The following is a 13,786-nucleotide window of genomic DNA, read 5'->3' as shown; positions in this document are numbered from 1 at the left end:
TCCAGACCTTTGCAAAAGTCGATCCTATCAGCCTTCCAATATCAAATTGTCCTCTTGGCAGACTTTCTCGCCCCCTGGTGGGAAGGAGAACTGCAAAACGAAGAACTTGGGAGCTTATCCAGAGAGCAGCCAGAATGGAGAAGACCGAAGGAGTTATTCAGGACGAACAGAGAATAATAATAATAATGAAAATAATAATAATAATAATCAAAGGACCGGCCTTCCCGAGTTTCAGGACCCTGGAAAGCGCGAGGCAGGGAATCCGGAAAGCGAGGGAAATGGCCACGCCGAAGTTTTCCTTAAATTGGAAAGTTATTCATCGAGGAACTTGGAGCAGAAACAGAATCAAAGAATCAACCACAGTATGAACACAATGGCATCGATGAGTAATGATTACATATCGTTAATCTGTCTAATCTACTCCTTTTAGCCCACCGCACAGATACATTTTCTCCATTTGATCTGTCCCTTAACCTGGTCTTTCAGCTCTTCCAACGGTACCATTAAATTAGCATGTCTGTAACGGCGAAGGGTGCCGCAACTGGCATAGTGTCCAAAAGGAAGATCAAATTGATCTAGTCGCCTCCCCTCCAGGAGACGGTAAAGATATTCTCCCTGCAACTTTCAGCCGAGAGACGTTTTCCCTTCATCCTCTCCGGTTCCAAAATCGACCCGTGCGGGGTTTCAAGTAAAAGCTGAGGGCGAGGAGGCAAGTCGGCGTCCGTCCTCTGAGTGTCTTTTAACCTGGTTAGCGTTATCTTGGGTCTTTATAAAGACAAGGGGAAGGGAACGGGAGGAAAAGGAAAGTGGGAAGGAAAGAGGCAAGGAAAAGGAACGACGGGGAAGGGGAAGGAAAGAGGAAGAGGCAAGGGAAAGGATAGGGGAAGGGGATGGAATGGCGAGGAAGGGGAAGCAAAGAGGAAAGGGAAGGCTAGGGAAAGGAAAAGAAATGTTATATCATGCACTATATCTAATTTGTGGGAAGAGTCGGCGGAGAAATTGCTGCAGCGAAGGGAAAAAAAAACAGCCAACCCCCCCGGAGTTCCTCGTTTTCACCTCCCTCCCGGCCCTCCTCCTCGTAGCCCGTCGGGTCCCTCGGGCATGGCCACAAGGCGCCCATTGGAGCCAGGCGGGTGCCGCCCGGGCGCGGGCGCGGCCCCGGGAGCGCGCGTGGAGCGCGGCCGCGGGCAGCCTCGTCCTCGGATCGAGGCAGGTTCGACTCCCCCACTCCACCCCGCTTCCCCCCCCCCCAAATCGCCCTCCCTTTCCTGGGCGACGCTTAACCAGGCTATTTTTAGGCCGGCTCTGGCGAGGGACGGAGGAGGCCGGAGCCGCAGCCACCCTCGGGCGGACCCCGGCCGCGTCCGCCTCGAAGGGGCGTCCCGTCCCCCGTCCCCCACCGGAACGACGGGGATGCTCGGGCGGTGAGCTTTGCCGGAGGCATGGAGGACGACTTGGCTTCCGAGGAGGACACGCGTGAGTATGGGGCGAGGGAGGCGCGCGCCTGGGGACTGGTCCCTGCCTCGGGGCGCCGGCAGGTCGGGAGGCCGAGAGCGAGGAGATCAGCCCGGCGGGGCCGTCGTTGAAGGGCTGGGGTGGAGGGGTCGCGGAAGGGTCCCTTCCTTGGTGGGTGGGGGGAAGAACCGGAGGAAGGGAGGTGGCCCGAAGCAGCGACAGATCCCTGCTGGGTTCCACCGCCGCCGCGCGATCTTCAGCCTGCTTGTCGTCCGTGAAAAGACGGGAGCCCAAATCGCAACCTTTTGGATTGGGGTGGGGGACAGTTGGAAGACGGGGGAGAGCACGGGGGGAGGGCATTGCCACCAACCAACTGTGATTCAGGGTCAAAATCCCGCAAGGGTCGGCGGAAACTCCTTGGTTCTAGAATACTAATTTTAGCATTTGGGGTTCCACCCACACCCCTCTACCAACTCCCCACCCTGTTGACTTCAAGGTTTAGAGAATTATTAGGTCGGTGGAGGTGTGTGTGGGGGGTGGAATCATATTGGCAATGGTTATGGGCAGAAATGAATGGCTTGTCCCTCAAAGTGCAACTATCCAGGTTTACAAACTTTAAGCCAGATGTTTCTTTTTTCTTTTTTTCCAATCGCAGGGGCTGAACTGACAAGCTAAACCCATCGGATCAGTTAAAATATAGGCCTGCTTTTTTTGTACCTTCTCTCTTTATTCGTTTTATTCAGCAATTGATATGACTGCCAGTCTCACCAGAGGAGGGATTCTAGGTGTTATGGTGGTTGTTGGTTTAGGAAGGAGGAGGAGAAAAGGGAGTGATAGTAGATCTATATCCTGATCGTCCAAGAATATTTCAGATTTTATTTATTTATTATGTTACATTATTACATTTATACAGCTAGGTAGTCCTCAGCTTGTGAAGTTACAGCAGCACTAAAAAAAAAATGACCCGTTTTTTCACACTTATGACCATTGCAGCCCTCCCCCCCATGGTCACGTGATCAAAATTCAGAGGCTTGGCAACTGACTCGTATTTATGACAGTTGCAGTGTCCCTGGCTCATGTGATCCCCTTTTGCGACCTTCTGACAACAAAGCCAGATTCACTTAACAACCATGGGACTAACTTTGTGACCACAGTGATTTACTTAACAATAATGGTTGTAAAATGGGGCAAAACTCACTTAACAACTGTCTTGCTTAGCAACAGAAATTTGGGGCCCAGTCATGGCCGTAAGTCAAGGTCTACCTGTATGCCACCCATCTCACTATTCAAGGTGACTCTGAGGAAGACTAGAAAGTCACCACAAAACAAAGGAACACACAGCCCATTTGTACGTCTCTTAATGTGACTTATTATAGCGTTGTTCGACTGTACTCAGCAATGAGTCATATAACCCAAATTCCATATCTGATATTAACACAGTTGAGAAAGTCCAGAATATTTCACAAGAAGAGTTCTCCACTCCTCTACTCATTGAAGAATATCTTATGCCACCAGACTTGAAATTCTAGACCTAGAAAATCTAGAACTATGCCGCCTTTGGTCCAATCTAAGTATAGTATATAAAATCATACATTGCAATGTCCTACCTGTCAATGAATATTTCAGCTTCAACCATAACAACACAAGAGCAAACAAAAGATACAAACTCAAGATAAACTGCACCAAACTTGATTGCAGGAAATACGACTTCAGCAACAGAGTGGTCAATGTTTGGAATACTCTACCTGACTCTGTGGATTCTCCCCCAAACCCCAAAAACTTTAACCTTAGACTTTCTACTATTGACCTCACCCCTTTCCTAAGAGGTCTGTAGGTGGCGTGCATAAGCACGCCAACGTGCCTACCATCCCTGACCTATTGTTTCTTTTTATTTTTCTTATATGTATCCATTTCATGTATTCATAACTATATTTATACTTATACCTATTATCTTATAATTGCTTGATAAATAAATAAATAAATAAATAAATAAATAGTAGTTCTTTCTCCGGAAAGGGAGAAAGGGAGAAATTACATAGTGGATCATATTTCTGCATTTATTTCCTGATCATGCTTTGAGTCCCTTTTCAAATGAAGTAGAACAATAGAAGGACGTGTTCTTTGTGTGAGTTTTCTGAGGTGGAACATTATGGCATAGAGAAAAATAAGTTATGGGAGAGCTTTTGCAATCATATATATGTATATATGATTCTATGATTCTTATATTTTATATATATATAAAAGCTAAATACCACTCAGGCATCATCACAAAATCTCCAGAACTGTAAAGCCTACAAACTTGAAATTTGGCACGTATGTTCCTCTTGGCTTCTAGATGCTCACTAAGAAAGGATTTTTCGAAATGACCATCAGAGCATTAGTATTTCCTATATTATTATTAACAAGCTCTGATGCTAAGGAGTTCTGCTCCACCTGAAAAGAACTCTGTTCCAACTGCCAATTTCCTCACATTCCGTTACCTCAGTTCAAACCGCCAGATGTTTCACTCCTTCCTCAGGAGCAGCCTGGGGCTCCTTACAGTACTAAACGTCGGTACCTCACCAAAATGTCTACACCTTCCACCTCTGGAACTTGCTTCTGGACTGAAGGCAGTGGAGGCCATATTCCCTTATGTGTTTCAGTCACCGACCACCACTGAGCCAATGGATGGTGAACCAAATTTCTCCTGCATAACCCGATCCCAAAGTTTCATCACGAAGCACAGGGATCCAGATAGTTTTGTTATACTTTTCCTTCTATGCTGCAATTTTCCCTCCTGAGAAAGCAGCAAAGGAAACATCAACCTTATTTTATTTTTTTTATTTTATTTGTTTGTCAAACATGTACAAGATAACAAGTATAAATATGAACATAAACAAGAACAAAGGAAGTAAATACAGATAAATGGGGACAATAAGACAGGGACAGTAGGCACGCTGGTGTGCTTATGCATGGCCCCTTTAAGGACCTCTTAGGAATGAGGTGAGGTCCATGGAAGGCAGTTTGAGATTGAAGCTGCAAGGGGTTGAGGCAGGGAAGGGATCAGACTGGTATAACTACCAGTTCTGTTGCTCTGCGTCACACGTGAGTCGCGCGAGTGCAATTTATGACTTGTTGAGCAGCGTGCGTGCAAGTGTGCAGTGGTTGGAAAAGCTCATTTTTCCTGCTTTTTCAACTGCAGCTGTGTCACGCAAAGGAGCTGTGGTTGAAAAAGCGGAAAATAAAGGTCAGGTAAGAGCCCAGGCGGGCAGGCGGGTGGGCCAAAACAGCAGGAGACATAGAACCGGTTCTATGTATGCTCTATATCTGCTACTTTTCAGAGCAACCATATCTACAGAGGTGGACGGAACCGGTAGAATCCCACCCTTGGGTTGAGGCTGTAACAATGGAGTTGGGTAGGGCGTTCCGGGCATTGACCACTCTGTTCCTAAAGTCATATTTTCTGCAATTGAGTTTGAAGCGGTTTACCTTGAACTTGTATCGGTTGTTTGTCCATATATTATTGTGGTTGAAGCTGAAGAAGTCATTGACAGGCAAGATGTTACAGCGATATAATGTAGAGTTAAATATTATAGACTCATTCCTACAATTGGGACTAGACTCTTGCTAAGTAAGGCGGTTGTTAAGAATTAAGACTGAAAGAGATCTGTGCTGACCCTCTGTTCTGCATCCAGCCCCCCAAACCCTCCCCTGAATTTTCACTTTATAATTTTAACCATCTTTAACAAGCCCTTTCCTTCTCTCAAGTGCTCCTTTCGGAGAAGATGTTCCACGATGCGGCCAAACAAAACGACACGGCGTCCATGATCAAGCTGATCAAGAGAGGGGTGGATGTCAAAGCAAAGAATAACGTGGGTATTTTAACTGGGTGTGGGAGGTATAGAACGGGGCTATTTGGCAAAGATTTGTACCTCTCTGTGTCCCTGTTTCTCAAAATTTAAATCCTGAAGTGTGATGCTTTGTGTTACTTGTGGAATGCACTTTGGCAAATTGGGATGGCGTGAAAAAAAGAGGTGGGAAGAATAAACGGAGGAGGCCAATCCTATTGAGAGATTGCTGGTCTCCTATCCCAGGTGTTTTAATCAATCGGAATAGAGCTGGAAGGGATCTTGGAGGTCTTCTAGTCCAGCCCCCAGCTCAAGCAGGAGACCATATACCATTTCAGACAGATGGCTGTCCTTCTGTCTTCTTAAAAACTTCCAGTGGTGAAGCACCCTCAGCTTCTGAAGGCAAGTTGTTCCACTGGTTAATTGATAATTAATAAAGCACCAGGATCGGGTAACTATTGCTAGATCCAGGAAATAATGAGGAGGGCAGCACTAAAGCTTTGAGAAGAAACAAGATGACCCCTTTCCTTTCCAAAGCAGTCCTACCCACAAACAAGTGGAATGTAAGTCTGGTTGTAAAAATGTCTTCCCATGGACTTGCATTATAAGATCATGGTTTTCATCTCAGGACTGCAGATAGCTGATCAGCCATTAGGTGGGAGCCAAGAGATATGGTCTGCATCTCACTGCTACTATCTAGTGGTCATGCACGGATTTACAGTCCACATACGCTGCCCCTAACAAAAGACAACCAAGAGATAGATGTGGCTCAGAAGTTTCCATCAGGTTCCTGCCTTTGTAAATTCCAGGGCTCTTTCAGATCAACCAGTGTTACTACTGACTGCTTCTAATTTGTCTCAGTTGGATAGGAGCAGAGACTGGGGTGGGGGTGGGGGAAACTGGTAAGTTCCCAATAATGCTTTTTCAAGGGGCAACTAGACTTTCTTTTTCCTTGAAGACATTTCACTTCTCATTCAAGAAGCTTCTTCAGTTCATGGAGGAGAAATGAACCGTCTTCAAGGAAAAACAAAGTCCAGTTGCCTTTTGATAAAGCACCTTTGGGACAACCATGACCTGGATGACTGAAAAACTCCATAGACACTTGGCATTGGCAAGGTCACCATGTGGTGATCCAGGCTGAGGCCGTCTCTTTTAGCTTGCTCCTTAGGAGTCTGTCTGTTGACAGAAGGACTAAGCCAATGAAGAACAGAATGCGGGTGACTTTAGACTTGCGCAACTTTGACAGAGACAAACAAGGGGAACAAAGTTGCTCTCCTGGCTTAATTTCTCTTTCTTTCCAGATAGACAGGACCGCTCTCCACTGGGCTGCAGGAGCTGGCCATGAACAGGCAGTCCACCTTCTCCTGGAACACGAAGCCTCCGTGAACGGTGAAGACAGTGTGAGCTTTTTTGCCATGCTTTGTTTACAATGAGTAACATGTCACTTATATTCAGAGATTTTTTTTTTCCTAGCTTCTCAAACACTTTTCAATGTTTGAGAAGCTACGAGAGTCCATTTTTTAAAGTCAAGACTATTTTGAAGAAATCCTTTTTGAAAAAAAAGTGCCAGAAGCTCCGTCAGCTTATTTTTGCGCCATTCCAAAGGCTCGTTTTATTGACTTTTAGGTTGTAGAGGAAAATGGGATTATCTTGTCATTTGCATTCCTTTAACACTGTAAGTTTCTATGGAAATCAAGATCAGTTGATTTTTTGCTTCTTTGGCCAAGGATAAATGTTTGTTGCTGAAAAGCAAGAAAGATGATATAGAATCTGATGTTTAAATCAAATAATAAATAGTTAAGGGAGCTAAGTATGTATAAAGCCTTAGTAAGACCACACCTAGAGTACTGCGTCCAGTTTTGTTCACCACATTATAAAAAAGATGTTGAGACTCTAGAAAAAGTACAGAGAAGAGCAACCAGGATGATTAGGGGACTGGAGACTAAAACATACGATGAACGGTTGCAGGAACTGGGCTTGGCTAGTCTAGTAAAGAGAAGGACCAGGGGAGACAGGAGAGCAGTCTTCCAATATTTGAGGGGCTGCCACATAGAAGAGGGGGTCAATTCATTTTCCAAAGCACCTGAAGACCAGACAAGGAATAATGGATGGAAACTGAACAAGGAGAGATTTAACCTGGAAATAAGAAGAAATTTTCTGACAGTGAGAATGATCAACCAATGGAACAGAAGTTGCCTTTGAAAGTTGTGGGAGCTTCATCACTTGAGACTTTCAGGAAGAGATTGGACTGCCATCTTGCAGAAATGGTATAAAGTCTTCCGCTTGGGTGGGGGGCTGGACTAGATGACCTACAAGGTCCCTTTCAACTCTGATTATCTGTTATCTGTTATGTCTAGCCTATTGAAGAGAAGGATTGGGGGTGGGGTGGGCGAACATGACAACTGTTTTCCAGTGCTTGAGGGCTGTCACAGAGAAGAGGGGGTGGACTTGTCTTCCAAAGCACAGGAGGACAGGACAAGAAGTAACAGGGGTAAGATATTAGATTGCGCGGAGATGGATAGATTGACATTCAAAGTAAAGGATAAGGAACAAACAGAATATTTTTTAACATGGGATTTGTTTTATCAGTGGCTAGATAAAAGGGGGAGAAATTTGAAGACAAAAGATTATTACTATGTATAAGTAAATGAAGAAAGATTATATTATAAATAAATAATATTATTACTATAATTACCAATATTATCACCGTTATTAGTATTACTTAGTATAACCAAACTGACTCAGACAGTACACTGTTTTACTAAGCACATATGTTAAGTAAAGAAAAAAATGTATAAATAAAAAATTAAAAAAATAAGAAGTAACAGGTGGAAACTTATTAAAGAAAGACCCAATTTAGAACTAAGGAGAACATTCCTGACAGCGAAAACAATTAACCAGTGGAACAGTCTGCCTCTAGAAGCTGTGGGTGCTCCATCACTGGAGGTTTTCAAAAATAGAAAGGACAACCATTTAACCAGGATGGTATAAGGCAGGGGTGGGATTCAAAAAAAATTTACTACTGGTTCTCTGGGCGTGGCTTGGTGGACGTGGCAGGGGAAGGTTACTGCAAAATCCCCATTCCCTCCCCACCCCACTAACCTGCTTTACAGCTCTGTTCTTCTGTGCAGGGCAACCAAAGAAGACCCAGCCAATCAGCTGGGACTCGGAAGGCAGAGAATAGATGGGGGCGGGGCCAGTCAGAGGTGATATTTGGCGGTTCTCTGAACTATTCAAAATTTCCGCTACCAGTTCTCCAGAACTGGTCAGAACCTGCTGAATACCACCTCTGGTATAAGGTCTGCTGCCTTGAGCAGAGAGTTGGACTAGAAGATTTTGAGGTCCCTTCCAACCCTATGATTCTATGTTCTAACTTTCCTTTTCTCATCCTCCTGTTTTCCAGTTTGGGATGAGTGCACTTCTTCTGTCGTCTTGGTTTGGTCATTTACGTGTCCTTCAGGTCCTGGTCAATGCTGGTGCTAAAGTCAACTGTGTAAATAAGGTAGGGTATTTTTTTTTCTGGCTTGGGGGTCTCCACTGACAAACTTTCTATGGATTCCATAGGAAGAAATGAATGCAAGAACATGGATAGCCGAAGGAGGCAATCACAACATTGAGATGCAAACTCCCTTCTTAGCATACTTCCATGCAACATGACAGGGATATTATGAGAGGGGGAAACTTGTATTTTGTGGACACAATGCACATTCTGTCATGGTGGCATCAATAAAATTGGGAGCAGCTGGCTCCTATGCCATCAAGATCTGCAGAAAAAATATATATATTGCGTCTTCTGGGTGTGAAAACACCATGCTTTGTTCATGCAACATATTCAGCCAGGTCTATTAGAGAAATAGTGGCTGTTCACATAATATATTTATTGAGAAGGGGAGAAAGTCACTCATCACCCCCATACATTTACAGCATAAAGTAAAAACAACCATACGAAAAATATGCCAGAAGGAAAAGAGCCATTAAAGACAATCGAACACAAATGCAACCCAAGATCTGGGAAAAAAGCCAAGTGTTTTAGAACTATTTTGAACACAAGTAGGGTGGATCTACATTCTGAGTGAAAGAGAGCAATAGGATTGATTCAAGTAGCTTTGAGACAACACCCGGCTGAAATATGAGGAAATTACTTTAAAGGTAGTTTCAGGGAAGACAGTTTGGGGGCTGGGGCATTCAAGACACATATGTTGGAGAGCTTAGAATTGTTTTCATCCCACAATACTGTATGGAACCAGCAATGCAACCCTGTGCATGCTTTAATCAATGCTGACTCAGAAGGAATAAAATAGGAGCTGACAGTTGCAAAGCATAGAAAAAAAAGTGCTTCTTTCATGGCAGCTTTTCATTTGCTTGGCAACAGGCAGTGAAATTTCACACATGGGGGAAGGAACTAATTTTTTTAAAAAAAATGGACAGCTGCTTTCTTCATATGCGATCTCCACTTCTAAAAACTCAATCTTGGAAAGCATTTTTTGACCTTCCCCTTAGGACAAGACCATTAAGTTAGGGGTTAAATTAGACACTGGCTAGAGGAAATAACCATGGAACAAATTGAGTACAAACCAGAGTCCTTCCTTCTAGGAATTTTTGATAAACAAATATCCAAAAAGTCAAAGTATATTACAATCCACATCTTAACCGCGGCCAGACTGGCATTTGCCCAGTGCTGGAAACTACCCTCTATCCCCACTGATCTTATGGTTATTCAGAAAATCTTACAATGCGCCGAAATGGACAAACTAACCCAAGCATTAAAAATAAAGAATCTTCAACCTATTATAGCAATTGGAATCCTTTGTACGTTTGGCTTAATCAAAGATAGATCACCTCTAAGAAAATTAAGGCCGAGGCCTCCGAGGCAGAGATAAAGAAAAGCACTGCCGACGATAGTCTGGAAGAAGAAAAGACTTTACAGACAGTCACAAAAATATGGTTTTATTATAATTGTTTTCTCTACTTCTGTTATCCCCATGTTCCTCCCCACCCTTCCCTTCCTTTTCCCTCTTTCCTCTCTCAAGCTTTCCTCTCTTTCTCTCTTGGCCCATGCCAAGATCTGTTAAATCTTTTTGTTGTATATACTTTGTAGCTGTGTTGTTGTTGTTTTTAAAAAGTAAAACTAATAAAGTTTATTTAAAAAATAAAAAATAAAATAAAATGTCTGCTGCAATTACATGATTCAAACTCCACCCCCTTTTTTCCAGCATTACAAGGGGGTGGGGCCTCAACCTTTCAATCATATCCCCCATCTTGACTTTTATGATCTTCTCCTAGGACATTCCTGCTTAGAGGTCTTAGCTGTGAACGGTAGCATTACCTGGGACCTGAAGACCAAGATGGGGCAGGTGGCTGATTTATTCCTCCACACCTTGAATCCCTCATCCTTATTTTTTTCAGAATGGCCACAACCTCCTACACTGTGCTGCCCAAAGGGGTCATCTCAAGGTGATGAAGTTCATCGTGGAAGATCTGGAAGATGTGCAGCTGGAAAAGAAAGATAAGGTAAACCTTTAGGTTATGTGTAGTCTCCCTTTCCCCAGGTCAATGAATTGTTCTGGGATCCCCAACAGGGTGCCTTTAAGTTCTAATGTACTTTAAGATTCTTCTTCTTCTTCTTCTTCTTCTTCTTCTTCTTCTTCTTCTTCTTCTTCTTCTTCTTCTTCTTCTTCTTCTTCTTCTTCTTCTTCTTCTTCTTCCTCCTCCTCCTCCCTCCTCCTCCTCCTCCTCCTCCTCCTCCTCCTCCTCCTCCTCCTCCTCCTGTTTCTTTTCTTTCTTTCTTTCTTTCTTTCTTTCTTTCTTTCTTTCTTTCTTTCTTTCTTTCTTTCTTTCTTTTTTGTCTGTCTTTCTTTTTCTTCTCCTTCTCCTTCTTCCTCCTTTCCTTCTCCTGTTTCTTCTTTCTTTCTTTCTCCTCCTCCATTTCTTCTTCCTCCTCCTCTTCTCTTCCTTCTCCTTTTCCTTCTCTCCTCCTCTTTCTTTCTTCCTTTCTTTCTTTCTTTCTTTCTTTCTTTTCCTCCTCCTCTTTCTCCTCCTTCTCCTCCATTTCTTCTCCTTCTCCTCCTCCTCCTCCTCCAACAGATTACTTGCCCAATAAGACATTTTATTTGTTAAACCAGGATTTAATTATAAAATAGGGATTGTGTAGACCTATGTAGTTTGGAGATTCCAATATGAAACCAGATGGATATTTCTGTTCACTTCCAACTTTGTAACTGGTTGTGTCTTCCTTGGTGGCCATTTTCTGAGAGCACCCTCAACACCTTCTCAAAATTCCAGAAGGCCCCAACAGACCAAAAGAATCGCTTTCCATAGATTGTTTCATTTGATGCTTTGCCACAGGGCAGTGTTGCTAAATGTGTCCTAAGTCAGCCTCCAAATGGTGGGTCCAATTGGCTGAGCAGGGGTTCATAATTGACAGCATGCCAGAAAGAGTTTCCCAGAATGTTTTGCCAAAGTTGCATCTACGGGGAGCGCACAATGACCAAACAGCACTGCCGTCATGACTGCTAAGCTGCAGCCTTTTTGTGTATGAAGTACAAGAAAGGACAATGTTTGCACCATAATGGTGTGAGGCTGCTTTGATCATTTTAATAAAAACACCAACTCTTTCAACACAAACTCACAATATACTAGAGGTTTTAGTTTCCTAATGTGGAAAGAATCTCTGAGGCTAGAAAGTTTGAAAACTAGCAGACCAACTTTTCCTCTTTTATCAGTAGAGCAGAGGGGAACAGAACAGAACAAAACAGAACAGAATAAAATCTGAAAGTGACCTTGGAGTTCTTCTAGTCCAGGGGTCACCAACCTTTTGGACCTCAGGGACCACCAAACTCATAATTTTAAATCCCGCGGATCAGAGACCCTGGGAAAATCCCCAAAAAAGTCTGCAGGAAAATTCACCACCCCGTTTTCCTACCGATTGATCATTCTCTATTTGGGATTGCAGCTCCAGCTCCGTTCTCAGGTAGAGAGAGAGAGTGAGAGAGACTTTTGGCTTCATGCAAGGAAAGTAGCAAGGAAAGCAGTAGAAGCAGAAGTCTTTCTCCCCCAAACTCTGCCAGAAATGAGTCTTTTCCGGTGTACCCACTTGGAGCGGGATGCCTTGCAGGGTCTCAAAGACTCATTTCTGGCAGAGTTTGGGGGAGAGAAAGAAAGACTTTTGCTGCTTTCCTTGCATGCAGCCAAAGGCAGAAGAAGAAAGAAGTGGAAAGAAGCAACCCGGTGGCCAGGTGAGGCATGTGAGTCGAGTGTTGTTCGCAATGCAAGCAACGCAAGCCTTGTGTTCCTGCGCAGCCCAGATTAATTGTTTTGGGAGGTACTTTGGGGGTGACATTTCTCTGTGGACCACCAACATTTTCTTGAAGACCACCAGTGGTCCCCGGCCCACTAGTTGGCGGCCACTGTTCTATTCCAACCCTCTGCTCAAGCAGGAGACCCTATACCATTTCAGATAAATCTCCTCTTAAAAACCTCCAGTGATGGAGTGCCCACGATATCTGAAGCCACGTACTCTTATCCAGAACCAAAGCTAAAATGAAAAGATCAGCATTGAATCCATTGATAATTTTTTGTTCTGAATGCAAGCCTCTTGCAGCAGAATTCCTCCAAGCCGATTTTATTGTCTTTCATTGACATGAATGTTAAATGTAGATGTGATGACCCAGAGTGTAACACAAACATAACAAAATCGAAAACGTAAATAAATGTCCTTTAATGCCTCCAACTTGGCCCCACTGTTCAATAATTCTCAGGTGGAGATAAAACTTACTCAAAAATAGTCTTCGAAAGAAAGCAATACAGTCTGAACTTAATGAACAGATAGAGGTGAAATAAAACACTAAAACAAACTACAATGAAGGAATTTCCACAACAGACCAGGATAAGTAATTACCAACTTCAAGGAGATAAGGCACAGTCTGTTGGAAGGATGCCAACCAAGATAACTTCAGCCCAAAATAAAACACACTTTGCTTCTGGCAACAGCTGTGTTTTAACCGTCTCTCTTATATACTATTCTCCCCAGCTGCAACCAATGAGGGGGCTCATAGCCGCTTCCTCTCTCGCAAGCCAAGTTGTTTCCTTCTCCATTCCTCCCTGCGTGTCCTAGGATGAATAGAGGATGGGCCTGGGTCTTCCTCTAAATGCCCAGCTAGCCTCTGCCCTTCCCCAGCCTCCTCCACAACCTCTGGAGCCACACCTCCGCCCCCTGTGGGCTGTTCCTCCTCTCCCTCAGAGTCCGACTCTAACAAGGGCAGATAATGACAGCAGATAATGCAAAAGGTTTTTTTTAGTGTCTGTTCAAAGTTACAACGGCACTGAAAAAAGTGACTTATGACCGTTTTTCACACATACAACCATTGCAGCATCTTCATGGTCACCTGATCAAAATTCTGATGCTTGGCAACTGGTTCCTATTTATGACGGCTGCAGTGTGATCACCTTCCGACAAGCAAAGTCAATGGGGAACCAGATTCACTTAACAGACATATTACTAACTT

At 43.8% G+C, this 13,786-nt stretch overlaps 1 protein-coding gene across 2 annotated transcripts in view; it reads left to right on the top strand.

The window, feature by feature from the left end:
• Positions 1 to 1,162: 1,162 nt before the first annotated feature.
• The window catches only part of ANKDD1A (ankyrin repeat and death domain containing 1A), a 33,740-nt gene continuing 21,116 nt past the window's right edge, over positions 1,163 to 13,786 (top strand). The window contains exons 1-5 of one of the 2 annotated variants that reach the window (XM_026709311.2): positions 1,163 to 1,476; positions 5,203 to 5,306; positions 6,584 to 6,682; positions 8,686 to 8,784; positions 10,689 to 10,793. In XM_026709311.2, the coding sequence (XP_026565096.2) occupies positions 1,443 to 1,476; positions 5,203 to 5,306; positions 6,584 to 6,682; positions 8,686 to 8,784; positions 10,689 to 10,793 (441 nt within the window). In that variant the 5' untranslated portion in view covers positions 1,163 to 1,442. Of the gene's footprint in view, positions 1,477 to 5,202; positions 5,307 to 6,583; positions 6,683 to 8,685; positions 8,785 to 10,688; positions 10,794 to 13,786 lie in introns of those variants that run through there. The other variant, XM_087941306.1, reaches the window with a different exon arrangement.

Source organism: Pseudonaja textilis, chromosome 13 (genome assembly GCF_049901715.1).
Source record: "Pseudonaja textilis isolate UNSWEBS1 chromosome 13, rPseTex1.2, whole genome shotgun sequence".
NCBI lineage: Eukaryota > Metazoa > Chordata > Lepidosauria > Squamata > Elapidae > Pseudonaja > Pseudonaja textilis.
Note: the sequence above shows the minus strand (reverse complement) of the source record. Positions and strands in the feature narration are given on the sequence as shown.